At 39.9% G+C, this 16960-nt stretch overlaps 1 protein-coding gene across 3 annotated transcripts; it reads right to left on the minus strand.

Annotated features, from left to right (window-relative positions):
• Positions 1-2806: 2806 nt before the first annotated feature.
• On the minus strand, positions 2807-16069 carry STEAP1 (STEAP family member 1). Of its 3 annotated transcripts, XM_032711057.1 has the most exons (6): positions 13362-13581; positions 12798-12902; positions 10792-10864; positions 10352-10569; positions 8728-8892; positions 2807-7160 (listed from the first exon to the last, which is right to left on the minus strand). In XM_032711057.1, the coding sequence occupies exons 1-6, from the start codon at positions 13389-13391 to the stop codon at positions 6903-6905; spliced, it is 849 nt and encodes a 282-aa protein (XP_032566948.1). In that variant the 5' UTR covers positions 13392-13581; the 3' UTR covers positions 2807-6902. The 3 variants fall into 3 exon arrangements, with proteins under 3 accessions (XP_032566948.1, XP_032566956.1, XP_032566940.1); XM_032711065.1 differs by lacking the exon at positions 13362-13581 and adding an exon at positions 15969-16069 and having other exon boundaries at positions 10352-10864; XM_032711049.1 differs by having other exon boundaries at positions 10352-10864; positions 13362-13585.
• Positions 16070-16960: the final 891 nt, after the last annotated feature.

The following is a 16960-nucleotide window of genomic DNA, read 5'->3' on the forward strand; positions in this document are numbered from 1 at the left end:
AGAGCTTCCACCTTTTTAGTCTCTTCCTGTAAAGCAGCTGCTCCATACTCTGATCATGTGAGAAGCTCTTCTCTGTATTGTCGGGTTAAATGATCAAAAGCTAATCGTGGCAAACACAAAGATCTAAGGAGGGTCAGAGGAGCAATAACAGGCAGAGAAACCCCAGCAAGCTAATCAATGAAAATGAAACCAAATTGCCTACTGCCACGACCATCCAAGGGGAATGACCAGATCATTGTCCCTGGGGCAAAACGCACCAAGGTTCTCAAGGGAAGAAACTGTTTCCCCTGAAAGGTAATGTGAATTGAAAAGGTGTTTTTCTAAAGGCATGTGGAACTTTATATATTATGCAAAGAGAAAATAATTGTCTGAAAATTATTATTTAAGAATGTGTAGGACTTACTGTGGGATGTTTAGGGAAAGGACCAAAGGTGGGAAAAGGGAGGGATCAAGGTGGATCAGATTGGATAAGAATATGAAAACAGAGGGAAGAGGGCATTAAAAGGGCCAGTCAATACATGATATCCCCCTTCCAACTCCCAAACGTTCTGTAGGCTCACAGTTTCCCCCTGTTTCATTCACCTACCCACTCTCACCTCATTCTAGGATCTAAGTGTATCTCATTCCCACTTACCCAATGTACTTCATTTTTCTCTTTCTTTGCCATTGGCATTCCCCATCACCTTATTCTTTTAGCAGCTTGGTGTCAGAAAGGTGTAAGAACTCAATTATATGGAAGAGTTTTCAGGGAGGTACTTAGAAATAACTAAGCAAGGGTATTAAAACAGGGCTGAATAAAGCTGAGGACTTGATGAGGAGGAGATTTCATGGCTCAGCTGCTGTGTTGTGATATGGAGTGCTCCAGGCCAAGTTCTGGTAATAGAGAAATGGTAATAAATTTTATTGCTCTTCCCTTGATAAGACTGTCTTGATGGCAGGTTCATGGCAGAATAGAGTCCATCCCAAATACTGGAGAAGGTGAACAATTTACTGATAATTGTGTCAAGGAGAAAGCAGACCTGAAGTATTTATGTGACTGCAGGGACAAATCTGTCTCTGAATAGCTAAGTAAAAGTCCCATTGGTTTCACTGGGAATTTTGCCTCTAGAAGAACTAAATGGTGAGGATTAAATATTTGCAGTAGAATAGTGATATCAGAACAAGGACAAAACTGAAGTTCTTAAGAATTAGTAATGCACCATTTAATTCTGATTTCAGTTGGTTCCCTCTTTTGCATAAGTAAGGTTTAAGAGTGGGTTAGCTTCATTGTGTCTTACATAAACATTTGTCTTCATTTAGCATGATGTAGACTTTACCAGGAAGTAAAACAGCAATGTCTGCTGTTATTTGAAAATAACTCAGTTTCTATATGGATCATTATGAAAAGTGGAGCAATATCTATGACTTGTTTCCCAAGCTTCAGAAGCAGTCTGTTCCTCATCTATAATAAAACTGCATCTCAAAGAATAATTCCTTCAAGTCGCTAAACCTCTTATAACCTTGCTGGTGTTCATACATTTCGGTGGATTTTGAACACACTTCTTCAGAATGCCTCAAATAGTATTTCAGGATTGGAGAAGAGGTTGCACCATAATAGGTTCTGCAGGTCAAATTCTGCACACACTTGAGCTCTTTGTTCATTCCATTTCCCTACTCCATGTAGAAAACCAACCCTCCCATCCCCTCTGTTTTGGGTATTCACTTCAGTTTTTTCAGACTCTTCCACCTGTCATTCAGTTATCCTCCATTTTACCCATCTCCCTGACTAACAATTTCTGTTCCCTACAAACTTGATGATGTTTAGTAATCTCACTCAGTATCCTCCATTGACTTATTTTTTCCCTTTAACACTGGGTTCCTTTAATTTTTCCTTTCATAAGAAAATGTGAGTGCTTGTAATGTCTCCTTTCTTCTTTTTTCCAGAATCTCCTATTGTCCTGTTCCTTCCAATTCCATGTTGATGCCTCTTTGCACAGCTTCATAGTCCCAACCTGCCTCTGCCCCAGAATACTCTATTGTTTGTCATTAATTATCTGGGAATAAATAATTTAGGATATTCATATCCTTGTGAATGTACTAAGTTGATTGCAAATTAGAAGGCACAAGAAAAAGTCATCATTATTTTAATTATGGGTAGCATCAAACAATTTTTAGAATCCTAAATCATTACGGAGATACTTGAGGAGCCCTGCAAATGGCTTGTGTTTTTCCAATTCCAGGTTCTTGTTTATTTTCTTTTTAAGGATTTCCTGTTAGAACATTTAGAACATTTTTGAATTAATGAGATGCACTGTTCAAAAGTTATTCTGGTACATGCACAGGTACAGACAAGAGAGAAATGAAATTCCACATGACTGAAAAAAAAGGCAGAGAAATAACTACAGATGGTTATGTGGTCAGTTAGAGATAGTTATGTGGCCATTCCTTAAGTCCAGCAATAAGATACTTCTCAGCATTCCAAGTAATGGAGATATTCATGGAAAATTCTTTTTCAGTAAAGGACATTCAACAAAACAGTATAGGCATGTGTATAAAGACTGCACTTGACTGCAAACTACAAATTTGACTGTCCAATTCAAAAACCCCCACACTTGTCTCACTACTTATTAAATAGTGAACCCAATGGATAAAATTTAAGGACTAAATACTTCTATCAGTAGCAGTGGTAGTATTCTACCAGTCCCACAGAGACTACACATCTTTAACTAGGTCAAAGACATAGCATATTTATCCCAGCAATATACTTTCATGCTCTGAAGATGAAATATACATAAAAAGAAACAAAAAAAGACAAACCAACTGTATCTTCTGCTGCATCATCTTTATTGGAAGTAGCTGTGGTCTTTTTTATGTTTATAGAATTTTGTCCAGTGATTGGTTTTATATATTTTCATTTGAAAATATCTGAAAATTTATTATGCCTACTTAATAAATTAACCTCACTACACCCATTCAAATGTTACATTCAATCTACAGAAAAGGTCAAACGATGCATAAATTGAACCCTGATGCAACTGAATTCAATGAGACTTGTTTTAAGGAGTCCAAAGTCTCACCAAAAGGAATAATTTTGCCATCAACAACAGAGCATGCTGATGGGATCAAGAACTCCTGTCACTACCGAAAAAAATGAGTGGCATTGGTCAGCCATTGTCAGACACAGTGACTACAGCAGCTTACATTCTCCAGAGGTGGATTCAGCATGTTTTCAAAAACCAGTCTTTTTGTTTTATTTTGTTCTTTTATGTTATTAATTTAATGCCATTTAAAGAAAATCAGCTTAAAAGACAGCAGTTTGAATTTCAAAAATGGTTAACATAACATTTTATGTTATCGAGGGACAGTACTAGAAACCGTGGATGTAGGAGAAAAGATGTGGAGACGTGAGATAATCTCTACAAATGAAACCACAAAGCCCACAGTCATGTAGAGGTCAGTCAGTTTTATACAGTTTTTGATGACAATTTCTAGAACACATTTTTGCCCACTGATTCATGGAAAACTAAGGACATGACCAATAAGTGAACCAATGAAACGTTCTTGCTACTGAAATAGGATGAAGTAACTTAAGTCTTGACTTTTAGGAGCACTTGGAATGATGCATTTTAAGCTGGTTTCAGTTACATTGTCTCTTTAGGCCATTCCTCTTCCCATCCTCCCTGCTGACATATGTGCATGACTGTCAGGTGAATCAGACCTGTGAATGGATCTGGCTGAATCATTCTTTTTTCTCCATTACTTTTTGACTAGATCCAATGCCTTGGTCTGATGAACTTCATATCCTTAAAGACTTGCAGAACTGAGAACAGAGAAGAGTGGCCATAGAGAAGGACAGCTTGCAGTAAATGCTGCTGTCAACAGGAATTTGCATTAAATCATAGCCAGCACAGCCCTGGCTTTAGCCTCCTGACCACTGACTGTTGGTATTACTTCTTGAGAATAGTATTCTGGATATGACTACCCCAGGTGAACTTGGCATAAAATTCCTCAAACTCCTTCAACAATTTATGAGTGTATCTCCAGAGTCTGAATTCTGTTTCTCTCACTTAAATACACTGGAGATAAGTAACAACTGAAAAAAGTACTTTGCAGGCCTTGTAGAGGCATTGCAAAACCACTTGTGCTAGAGTGACAGATTCTGTTTTCTTCTTTCCTTTGGAGGCTCCAGGCTCTTCACCAGTATGGAGAGAATGGTTTTCCTTGACTGAAGCCATTTTTATTGTTCATATCAGCAGCTTTTCTAAAGTCTAAAGTGCCTTTTTACCTTTATACCCAGGATGCATATGACACAATTGCAGATACAGCATACATTGAAGCATTTATTGATGCAGAGATTTATAGAAGTAATTACTGTTATACAAATAAGTGCCTAAAATGTGCACACACATTGATTTAATGTATTATAGTAGATATAGGCATATTAATACACTGAATTCTGAAATAGCTACATAAACGTAAATTAAAAGGTACATATGCATTTAGTTTAATTAGTGTTGAACTAAATCACGTCTGTTACAAAGGGAGAAATTAAATACTGTCAATGGCATTTTCTTCTGTAGCCTTTTATAAACCCTTCATGACCCTCCTCCCTCACTGTTGTATCTGAATGCCTTAAAAGCTTGAAAACAGAATCATAGAATCATTTAGGTTGGAAAAGACCTTTAAGATCATCGAGTCTAACCACAAATCTAACACTGCCAAGCCCACCACTAAACCATGTCCCTAAGTTCCACATGTACATATCTTTTAAATACCTTCAGGGATGGTGACTCAACCACTTTCCTGGGCAGCCTGCAGACTGGGAAGTGAGTTACTCAGAAGTAGTTTACTAAAGACTTACAAAGCAGGGAAGAGGCTTGGTAAGAGGTTTCACATTCTGGCTATATGCATTCAGTGGTAGTTTCTAGAGAAGTGGCTAGATGTGACACAGAAAACCCAGCTCCTACTTGAAACAATCAGTAGGGAAAAACATGCTTGAATGTTTGGATGTCATGTGTGATTTTCAGAATAGCTTTTGTAGACTGTATGCAAATTTCAGCTGATAGAAGACACTTCTGTGTTTGTTCCTGGACAATGCTAGAGAGAAAAGTCTGAAGTGTGCTTAATGTCCCCAGCTGAATGGTGACCGTAAAAGGTCAGTTTGTACAGTATGTGATGATCTTGAAATTGGTTTTCACCTGTAATTTATGTTAGGAATTCAACCCATATTAACTGATTGAAATGAATGAAGTTATGCTAGCTTACACTACCTTCTGTAACAAGTGCATAGAGCTTATGACTTACAAAAGATTTGATTTAGCTCATTTATAGAAATGTAAATGCAAAGGCATTGAGAACCACATTTTTCCTGTTCTGTTAGAAATTTCTTAGACTAACATTGCAGACTAGCTTCCTGTATTTTAGAGTTTTTGCCTCTGTCATGCATTACTGGTTTGATACACAATGCCACTCATTTCACTCTATATTATACAGACCACCATGTCCCCAGTTATTTTCACAGTGCTACATTATGTGCAAATAAGGCTAACTTTTAAGTTGCAATAATCAACTTGTAATAACCAGGGAAATGCAAGATGTAATATCCCTGTAGCTATTTAATTTGAGCTATTAATTCTCAGTGTAAAAGTCCACAAAGGTACAACGGAATCATTAGCACCATATATTAGGCATACATTGTTTTCCTGTTTGTTTTAATACCAGAGCCATTACCAGTTACAATTCTCATTCAGATGATTCCAGCAATAGGTGGCAGCAACAGTCCACATCGTAGTCAGCTCCTTCAGGGAGACTGGCAGAAATGTTCCTGATAATGGCTGAAAATATTAACTACTGAATAACATATTTTAAAATAGATACTAACAAATGAATTATTCATTTAAAAATTCAGCCAGACCAATGTAACGTAAGGAAAGTGAGGTTTAATGAGCTTATTAAAGTTATTATGAAAATTTCTGCAAAAGCAAATGCATTTGGAAGCCATTTTACATGGAAATATCACCAAATCAATGGCAAGGTTCAAATGTCTATTTTTAATGTTTTTCTTCTAGTCACACAATTGTGCTGGCCCTAGAGTAAACAGTAAAACACATTTACCTGACCTGAGTTATCCCACTGGAATAATTTGTGTGAATAAAGTTTAGCACGTGTCGTGGGCTGCAGGATTAGGTCAAAAGCATGGAAAATTTCCAGCATCAAAAACAAAAGAATGTGTTCATGGAATAAAAAATGGGAAATGTTTTATGGTTTCAAGTAAACAGAGACACACCTAGTCCTGCATAAGAGGGAGATCTGAGTTTAAAAACTGTTTTTTTAAACTGTGCCCAAGCCTCAGGATATATTTACCTTGTAAAGTTCCCTGCAATTCTGCTTGCCCAATTGTCTAAATTCAAGACCTGGAGGGAATACACAGTTTCTGTCTGGCTCATGTGCCAAGGTGCTCATTCTGCAGACTGTAACATAGGATGCAGGTGATAAGGGGGAATGGTTTTTGTCCCATTATAATACTGAGATTTAACAAAGGAACACATGAAGCAGAAAGCATTCCTGGGTTCTGTGCTGTAATAATTTTTTTACTTTGTGTGGTCATCTGGAGCAATGATTTATGTTTGTTTTTGCCTACAAAAGAATTAGGATTGAGACAATGAAACCCTTGGATTTTAGAAGCAGTGACTCAGAAGAAAGAAATGATCAAATACCAAAACACAGATTAAAGTGTAAAATAAATGTTTCCATCTTCTGTCTTAGAAAAAGTCAAAATTGCATCAAGTATACCATACTCCTGAAGTCAAAATGAAAAGTGAAAAAGAAACATCTATAGAAAATGTGAAAACAGAGCTCATGAGTGAATATTTCATGGCCTTGAGCATATTTACATACATACATAGGAAATATTCATATTTGATCTACAGTCTGGAAGTCATGCTGGTTTGATTGGTTTGTGTGTTAGCTTCCCAACCACATCTAATTTTTCTTATCCTCTTCCTAAAACATGGGAGGAGCAGTATACATTTACAAAGCAGAACTACAATAGGAAGAAAAACTGCTATCATAAATGAAGGTGGTGTATACCAGATAAATTGGTTAACATCGACCCACTTATTCCAAGCAAACACCAGTGCGTGAACGGTGCATAGGAGCAAAGCTACATATCCCATCTTGCTCTGAAAAAGAGAAAGAAAACAGTAAGCTATTTATTTGTTCCCAACTTGGCAAAAAGAGTACTCAGCTAAGCAAGTATGGAAATCAGGAAGGGCTACAACCAACAACATGCAAGTTAAAGAAAAGAGACCATTGGCTTTGAACTAAAATGTAAGAACTATAATTCAAGAATCCAACTCTACCCCTCTATGCCACTGTAAAAGAAAACAGATGAGGCCCATTTTTCAAGTATTGCTATGATATTTAGCTAACATACAGAGGAGATTACAGGCTATTCCTGAAAAAGGGTCAATTCTCAGTATTTCAATTTATAGATGTCATCTGTATCCTAAATTACTTTATTTTTGTGATAAATTATTATGAGTTCAAAAGCAGATATAAAGGGCTTAATTGATTTCTTGCAAAAAAAAAATTAAGCTAAATTAAAATCACAAACTACTAAGTCTAGTACTACGACACAAGCAATTGCACAACTACAGGAAACTCAAGTCTTTCATTTCACATACAGTGATAAATTTGGCTTAGGTTGTCTACCAAATTCAGGAGTAAAGGAAATTTTAAGCTAGAATTACTAGTAATTTTGAGTTTCTTGTCACTTAGCAATCTTGTATTCATCAGTGAAGTCAAAAACTACTCAATGTACAGAATCTGATTTCCGAGTATAAAAGTTATTTGTTTATAAAACAAGTCTAACACAGTAGGGTTACTCTTCTGGGTTTCTTCACCATAGTCTTTCAATACTGAAAGGAGTTGCACATTTAGAAACTCCCTTCTCACCTGTCCATATTCTCTGTACACTTGAAAACTTCTCTTACAAATGATGGACTTCAAAGAGTGTGCAGAATATCAAATCTACTAATTGCAGACACTTCAGATCTACTTTTAAAATTTAAATCAAATTTTCAAATGCCAGGTACTTAGTAGGTTATTGAATTTTCAGGCTTTGGTGTTCAGGGGCCTGATTGAACACTTGCTTAACTCTAGTGTGATCATACTGATGTCAGCAGAAACACCCCTGATAATTACTGCATATGCTATAAGAGAATTAAGAGCAAACCTTGGATGAAGGAAACAAGCACAGCTGTAGCAAACTCAAGACTGGCTGGATTTGATTATGCATCTGTTCTAGGATGTCTCCTTTTCAGAATACACCCTGCTGTATGGGAACAACGTTTACTGGTTTAATACTACCTAATCCCAATTCAGCAGGACACAGGGCATTCCTGAAAGATGCCTAGAATATTGTGGAAATACCTTCAGCACCAGAGCTAAGGAAAGGTCCTGAAAAGAAAATGCTGCTGGTCAGAAAGTCAAGAGGAGAGAAAAAAGTGGTTTGAGTTCTTTTTCATCCCATTTTATACCCTGAACCCCACAGCCTGTTCTCCTGACAAAATAGCAAACGGAAAGAACATTTCTCACAAAGCTATTAACAAAGAGTACAGAACAAACTTTGAGATTCATTTCACTAACTCCTCTGTGTTTGATATTTCTAACTCCTAATGGTCTTAGCTGATAACACACAGTTCTACAACTGGGGCTAAAGATGTGCAGTAATGACATGATGCGCACCTGAATGTAGTGGAACTCTCTCCAAGTCAAAGAGTGACTGACAGATGGAATTGATGTTATTGCCAACAAGGCCAGCAAAGCAAGTCCCAGAATTCCTAGAGACACATAAATTTCCATTCTCCAAACATCATGTTCGATCCAGGCATTTTCTTTTTTTTGTTTGACCTACCAAAGGAACACCATATTTAAAATTACAGACTGGCACACTTGGCCATTTGTGTGAAATACAATTTCACTATTTTCACCACAATATTCAGGAAATAAGCCAAGAAACACAGTATTTGGTTTGTTTGAATGTCTCTGAATTTAACTGCTATATACTTCTGGTGACAAAGTCTCCAACAGTAACTGCAAAGCAAAGGTGAGCTTTAAGGGAGAAGAACTTAGACTTCATCAGAATCGTGGCCCAGGAGGGACTGGTTCTGAGGCCTGTTAACCTGCCTTCACAAAAGCATAAATCTTGTCTTCAAAAAAAAAAAAATCCATCTATGGCTAAATACCATATCAGGGAGATTATAACAACAGGAAACATATTAACAGCACTATTTCAGGGAGCTAATTCAGCAGGCATTCTTAATGGTGGTATCCTGCCAGGGTAATTGCTTAGCTGTATTTTTTTAAAAAATACAACTTTGAACATTTGTGATTTCAATAAACCAATGTCAAAGCTTCTCCTCTTTATGACTACTTGCACCAGCCCTTTGATGCTGCTAGTGATCACCATGGCATAATATGCTCCAAATATGGTAATTTCTGCATCTTGGAAACTGGAATCTCATGAAAGTATCTGGTAATCCCTTCAAGTCAGATTACCAGTAAGGCTGATTTCAGAGTTTTCAACGGTTAGTTCGACTGTTTACAGAATTCTTAAAAAGCTGCTAACATCATATTGTGCTTTTAATGAAACTCTAGATCAGACTTTGGGGGTAATAAAAACGTGCATTTCTAGTCTATACCTTATATTGGAATATTTTTTATACTTATGGCACTCAAAGTGATAAGTGAGGATTAGGAACTCTCTCTAGAGAACATTAGAGAGTTTTTCAAGCCAGTTATTGCCCATGACTCAGAAGCATCACTGAAATTCTATTTTTTAACATTTTTTAACAAGGTAGTGTGCATCAGTTCAGTTGTGAAGCAATCAGCGTTCACAAATTTAGTTTGTGGCAAATACAGATTATTGAGATTTAGCTCAGCCCTCCTTCACTGCTGGCTTATTCACTTTGCAAAAAAGATGTCTAGAAATGGCATGTTCAGTGGTCAGTTTTTGTTGGTAGATTCCACTGGTCCAGAGAAGATTAATCCACACTAAACTAATAGTGTGCCAAAGACTTAAATGTTCCTGTGAGGCAGTTATAATTTTGTGTATTTTACAGAGATAGAAAAAACCCACAAATAAAGAAAATTACTTAATACACACTGGCATAGCTGTGATGACTCTTGACTCTCTATTACATGCTTTAATAACTAGGTCCTGCTCTGTCCCTTAACAGTGCTCTCTGGGGATCTACTTCAAAATCAAATAAGGCAATGGAAATGGCTTTTCCCCATCTGGCTTTGCTTGAATGACCCAAACAAGGATTTTCAGAATACAGAAGGCTTGGTGTTTGCGTGCCCATCGTACCTGCTGGAATGCCCAGTTCAGCAGCTTGTATCTGTATGATCTTCTCATTGGATAGCACAGGCTATAGCAGGCATGCATTGAAGCGAAGAAGAAACTGAGAAGTCCAAATTGTTTCCTTGATAACATCCATCTATCCAGCCACTGGGGAAATCTTTTATACTTGGTGCCAAAGTACAGCTGGAAACCAGCCGCTAATATTCCTGGTAAATAAACTAGTGCTAAAAGGGTAATTGAAACCACTGGTAAAACTTTGTTTATGACAAGGATTGGAATTTTATAGAAAACATTTTCCTTTCTGGTTATAAAAGGATATATGACATCTCTCATAGAAGTATAAATAAATATTAATAATGAGATCACAGATGCTATCTTCATTGGCAAGTGCCACTTAGGGAACAGATCCTGCTTGCAGTGCTGTTCTGAAGAGTGTTCAAACTCACCAAAATGGTGTGCTTGATGTAAATCAAAAAGTGCAGCTGCTTCTGGTGGATTGGTGACTTGCATATCCACATTCTGGAAATGACAGAAAGCAAACACAAAATGAGTTCAAGAGAAGATTAAAAAATTCAGTAATGACAGTATTTGCCATTATGGCTTTTACACTGTACTGCACTGAAACCATACACAAAATATATGCAGCAAGGCACTTTTAGCATAGATTTCCCATTCTTCATTATCTGTGGTGATTCCAAAATAGATTTAATTCCAGGAAGTTAACTACACTGTAAGAGAAGAAGGATTACATTATGATTACATTATGTGAAACATTATTTCGGCTTCTTATGATATGAGTTAGGGATTTCAAATGTCAAATTTCAGCTACAGAATTAATGTTGTAGCACAAATAATATGCACAGTAACAGTGTTCAGAGTCTAAAGATAATAAAATACTTCATTCTGTCATAGCTAATTTAATGACATTTAAATGGGGGAAAAGGATGCAATTGGAAATGTTTTGGATCCAGCATGTTAGACCAGCTGCACATCTGTCAACTCCAGCATCAAGTCCTGTGGTCTTCTTCCTCTCCTTCACAAATGTAATAGTTTTTTCTTGACTTTGGTGAAAATTCGTGAAGCTGAGGCACTTCAGTTTAAAAAGCTGAATTTTCTGCTGCCAAGTAAGTATGGCTCACAGATCTTGGCACAATTATCACTGTCTTTAGAAGAAGCAAAGCTAGTATAAAAAAATTAGTGTAATATTATAAACTGGTTTAAACTGAGATAATATATTTTAAGGGATATTAAAAATATCCCTTAGTTTTAGATACATGATCAGTATACACACAAAAAGAAAATCCATGTACCAACAGCAGGACACTGCACTTGATGCAACAGAGAGCCAACCACGGGCAGAGAACTCATATGTTAGGTAATAAACATGTAGGCCCTGTGAAACATAAAGAAAAACTGAACTAATGCTGCAATGGTTCAGTTTTAGAATGCCTGATTTGTCCAGATGCCCAGAAAGCAAAATGGCATTGTCTGTTTTAAGGAAATATTATCTGTGGGTACTACTTGTAAATAAGGCAAGTAGGTGAAAGCCTCATGTTCATCTTCAGTGATACAGAAGGGTTTTGTTTGAACATGAAAATAAAAAATGTACACTGCTATCTTGCTGTAAAATCCTCATTAGAGACGATAGCCCCCCCCCCCCCAAGTCTGACTGTTTTACCTACAGTGCCTCACTGTAAAACTAAAAGGTATATAGTCTTAATGAGAATTTTTTAGCTGAAGAGCCACTATGTGTTTATCTAATGATAAGAGCATATATTTGTAACAATGAATGAGTAGCCTATGTAACTTTTATTCTCTAGTCTGTGAAGAAGAGTGTAGACTATGCATTGCAGAACTGGAAGTTGGTATAAATAATACAAAATGAGATTCACATCTGAACCAAAGTTTTATCCAGAGACATACCTATTTTTTGAAGAGATAGTTTGCAAAGCCTAATTCATTATTTCACAGCCTGTGAGGTAGTTCATGTTAGAATGGAAAGTTGTAGCTTGAACTAGTTCTGTGCATCTGCAGTTGCAGAGGCAAAGGATGCTGGAATGGATTTTTTTTCTGGACTTTTTTATGTGGGGTGGAAAACTTGCTGAATGCCATGTGGCAACCATGAAGGTTCCTCCAAAGATAGATTTTATATTCCTGTATAAAAATCTGAAATTATTTCTACAGAATTTTGCTCATCAGGTAAAATGCAATTAGCAGCAAACCTCATGTAGTTTTTAGCTGTCCCAAACTTTGTGTATTTTTTATCATGGACTGTGATTAAACTGAATGGGATATTCTTTATCTTTTTATCTCTTCATGTCAATATTGTGACAAGCCTTTAAAACTACTGATGATATGCCAGTGTGATGGGAGCACTGTCTCTGGACAAAATCGAATCAAAGACTGCAATATTCTATGTGACATATGAGCTGCTTTTTTACAGAAACATTACCAAGTAGTTAAGATTTCCTGTATTTCTTCTTGGCATGATGTTCTGACTTGCATTCTGATCAATAGCACAATTACCACCTTCCCTCTTCGCCATTGCGGAAATTCCCTGCAAAACAAACATAGGATTTAAAACAGGTTTTGAAATGCCTTACTGGAATTTTAAGGCCTCTTTTCCCTCAAAATGTTTTCTTCCCTCTCCTCCACACATTTGCTGGAGAAGGTACAATAAACTAGGGATAGGAAAGTCTGTCCTCTGAGAAGGGGACGGAAAAGCTCAGCTCGTCTTCTCGGTTAAGCAGAGACTAAGAGAGAGCATGAATCAACAGAACACAATCACTGACGAAAAATAATACTTAAGCCTAATGTCCATGTCACCGATGGAATGAATTAATCAATTCAGGCTGAAAGTTTTTAAATTACAATAAATAATTCTGAAATGGCTTACAGAAATAACTGGTAAAACATTATGAAGATGGATTTTGGGAAGTTCGTGAGACTTGCTGATGCAAGAAACCCATGCAAATGTGTTGTTTCTAATATTTTTTAGGTTTTAGGATTGGTCTACTTGACAGTCACTGTACAGCTTTAGAGGCATATTCTCCCTTCAGGATTGTCAAGAAACTCAGCTGGAGCTTCACGCATGCTGTTCCAAGGTATCCTCACCACCCACAGGTACCAGCAGAAATGGTTTTAAGCTATTAAGGACTACAAGAAATCAGATACCAGGAAAAAAGAAAGGAAGAGAATGGATAAACTGAAAGAGATGTTTCTAAAAATCCTAGAATAGCAGGAAAGACAGTATCTTGAAGAGTGTGAAATAACTACAAGGACTGCAAGAACCCTGCAACAAGGACTTCCCAGGCGTGCACCACACTGTTGCACACTGCAGGAGGAGAGGCACTGGCACCACACCACTGGAAGCTCAGAGTGCCATACCAGAGAGTGATCTTCTGTTCCTACCTTTAAGACAATGACTAGGTAGCTCTTCCATGTACCTTCCTACTGAACAGCTGAATTACTAAACTGTTTTTCTAATTGCTGATTCTTTTGTATCCATAAGCCTTTTGGGAAATTATATGGACAAATCAGACTTCGACAATTATCCTTTTTACTGTGTCTGGTTCCTTCAGTAGATAAGTCTTACAGTTTTCTACTGTCTGCTATGAGGGTTTGTTCTCTACCAGGTCACCAGGCACCTGAAGCTGAAGTATTCCCTTCCAAAGTTTTCTTTTCCTAAGTATTTCTCTTTGGATTTTTCCCTCATGCTAGCAAGCTCTCACTTTGGGCATAACCTTTCAGACAAGTGTTGCAGAGTAGGGTCAACAAGAGCTTCTGTCTGAAGGTCAGGCTGTTAACTCTTTCCTACACCAGCTAATGGAGGGTTTGTATATCCTGCACACAAGAAAGCACGGACTGATGAAGGCACATTTCTGTTTTTTCCTCCTATTCCGAGGGCTAGTCCCAGTGATTTTATCACAAGTTTTGGTGTATCAGATATCTTCTCAGCTTCCACAGCCCCATGATTAATTAAGAATTTCTACTTCTATATATTTCAATATACAGAATTTGTACCTGTTACAATGATAAAGAATAATTTGCAAACAGAACTCAGTAGATGTAATTACCTGGAAAAAAACCCAGTACAGTGAACTCCAGATATCTTTTTAAAGAACTCATAATATGAAGGGCAGTCACCCTGTTTTTGAGCCCTACCTTCTAGCTACCACACTCTCTTAGGGGTCCAAAAGCATAATTTAGATTGGGAAGCTCTGTATGGGAGAGCCTCATTCACCCAATTCTCATGCTGCTATTACTCTTCATTTAGAAAATTAAGAGTCCAGTAATAGCTTCTAGCTAAAGGTTTGTATTGATGAGGATGAAGTAAATGACAACACGATGCGAAAAAAAATAATCCGTGAGCTAGGCGGCCAGCTGCTGATCCTAAAAGCTGATTTATTGGTTCTTTTGGGATACAATGTTCAATACAATGTTAAATACAGCATTAATAGTTTATGCAGTGGAAGACGGAAAGAAAAAAGAAAGTGGGTGTGAACGAATGCCTGTGGTCATCCATGGAAATATGGGTTACAGCCATGCAAATGCATGCAAGGAAACACAGGTACCAAACCATGGTAGTCCACTTGGCTTCTGATACCAGTTAACACAAAATTATTTCCCAATAACAAAGCACGCTAATAGTTTTGGAAAACCCTAAAAAAGTACTTATAATCCAGTGGAATTATAATTCAGTGGAATTCAGTGAAATAAATTGCCAGAAAGAAGTAATCTAGAGCATGCGTCTTTTTGAAATACATCTGAAAAAAAAAATTAGGAGTGCTGTGAGAGACAAGAGGCTGATCAGTTACAGCCTCATCTAAGTCGCAACTGTTATGAAAGAAAGCAGTTTTATTTATGTCCACTCTCAGTGCAGACCCCTTCTGCTCAGGGAGACAGCTGTCAGCGAGGATAGAGGACGTCCTGCTACAGAAAACCAAGTTTCCAACGCTGTGAGCACACTATTGCATTTTGTACCAATAAAACAGCTTTATTGTAACCCAGAACCAACAGCGATCCCCACTGTGCAGACACTACCACGAGAAAACATCATCCCGAGTCAAGGACAAGTTTTCCTGAGTAAGGGGTTTGAGGGCTGGCTCCAGGAAAAAAAGAAAAAATGGGTAAAATAAACAGGCTATGATAATAAGGATGAGGTGATGGAAGAAGCACAGGACAGTGACTGCATCTCCCTCCCTTGGCACTATCGGGAAATGACAGCCTGAAAGTGGTGGGCATGACATGACTGACCGGCTTCCCAAGTGCGCGCTGCATCGTGCAGGACGGTGCGAGCACTCGGCACGCGAGGCAATAACTTTCCCCGCTTTTCAGAAATTCTGCTGAGCTCGGTGGAAAACCGAGTAAAAGCCCGGAGGAAGGTGGGAGCCGCAGAGCGTCGCTCGGAGTTTCTCCTGGGCCAGAGTGCGCCAGGGGCACTGCCCCTCGGGGAGCCCGAGCCGGCCGCGGATGCCCGTCCCGTCCCGTCCCGGCCGCGGGGCGGGCGGGGCCCGAGCCGGAACCCGCCGCGGCGGCAGCGCGGCCACGCGGGCGCACTCGGCCGCCTCCCCGGCGACTCCGGGCACGGCCGCCCCCTCCCCGCCGCCCCGGGCTCACCCACCTCGGCCCCCGGCAGCCCGGCCTCTCCTTCCCGCCGGAGCTCCCGCCGTGGGGGCGGCGGCAGCGGCGGCCTCGGCTCGGCTCCGTCCGTCGGGTCAGCGGTGCGGGGGCAGCGGTGCGGGCGGCGGGGCGGCTCGGGCGGCAAGGCGAGCCCAGGTCAGCGACGGAGCGCCCGCCGCACTCTGAGGAGGGGAACGGCGGGGGGGGTGCGGCCGCAGCCTCCACCTCCCCTCTCGGCTCCGCCCTCCGCGCCCATCCCGCTCCCCTCCGCGCCGGAGGGGTCCCGCTACTGTCCTGTCCACGTCCCGAGCTGCGCACCGGGGGACGGTGGAGCGGTGCGGCCTCGGGGTCTCCCCTCGGGCCCCGGCCACCCCAAGGAGCTCCCGCCCGTGGGTCCGCTGGGCCCTGGGCCGGACAAAGGGCGCATTCACCTGCGCCCTCCCCGCCCCGCCGCAGGGAGGAGGAGGAGGAGGAGGAGGAGGAGGAGGAGGAAAAGGCGCCGGGGTGCGGTGCCTCCGCGGGCGCCCTTCGTCTCCCCCAGCCCGACCTCTGCCGGCAGCCCCGCTGGCGCTGCCGGGGCACGCGTGGGTGCACCGGACACGCCGGGGGACCGGGGGCTGCCAGTCCCGCCAGCGGCCCGCAGCCCTTCGGATCCCGGGAAACCTCTCCCTTCAGTGCGTTCTCCCTTCCCTGCTGGTTCTTCCAAGCTTGTCACTCTCCGAGCCTGACAAAATACTCTATTAATTCCTCCTTCTCATACGATCAGTCCTCACTTTAATTTGTTTTCCCCCACATACCATGATCTTTTACTTTTTTTTTTCCTTCTCTGTGCTGGCGATTCTGAAAAGGCAGCTGTCTCCTGAAAGTTTAGTCATTCAATAGCACGAACTATCATTATCTTGTGAAATCTCTCAGTGGATATTTTGACATTTAGTGGCTTAGTGACATTGCAGAACACATGGCCAGTCTGTCTCAAGGATGTTTTCATGTAGA

The sequence above is a fragment of the Chiroxiphia lanceolata genome, chromosome 1, assembly GCF_009829145.1.
Source record: "Chiroxiphia lanceolata isolate bChiLan1 chromosome 1, bChiLan1.pri, whole genome shotgun sequence".
Classification (NCBI taxonomy): domain Eukaryota; kingdom Metazoa; phylum Chordata; class Aves; order Passeriformes; family Pipridae; genus Chiroxiphia; species Chiroxiphia lanceolata.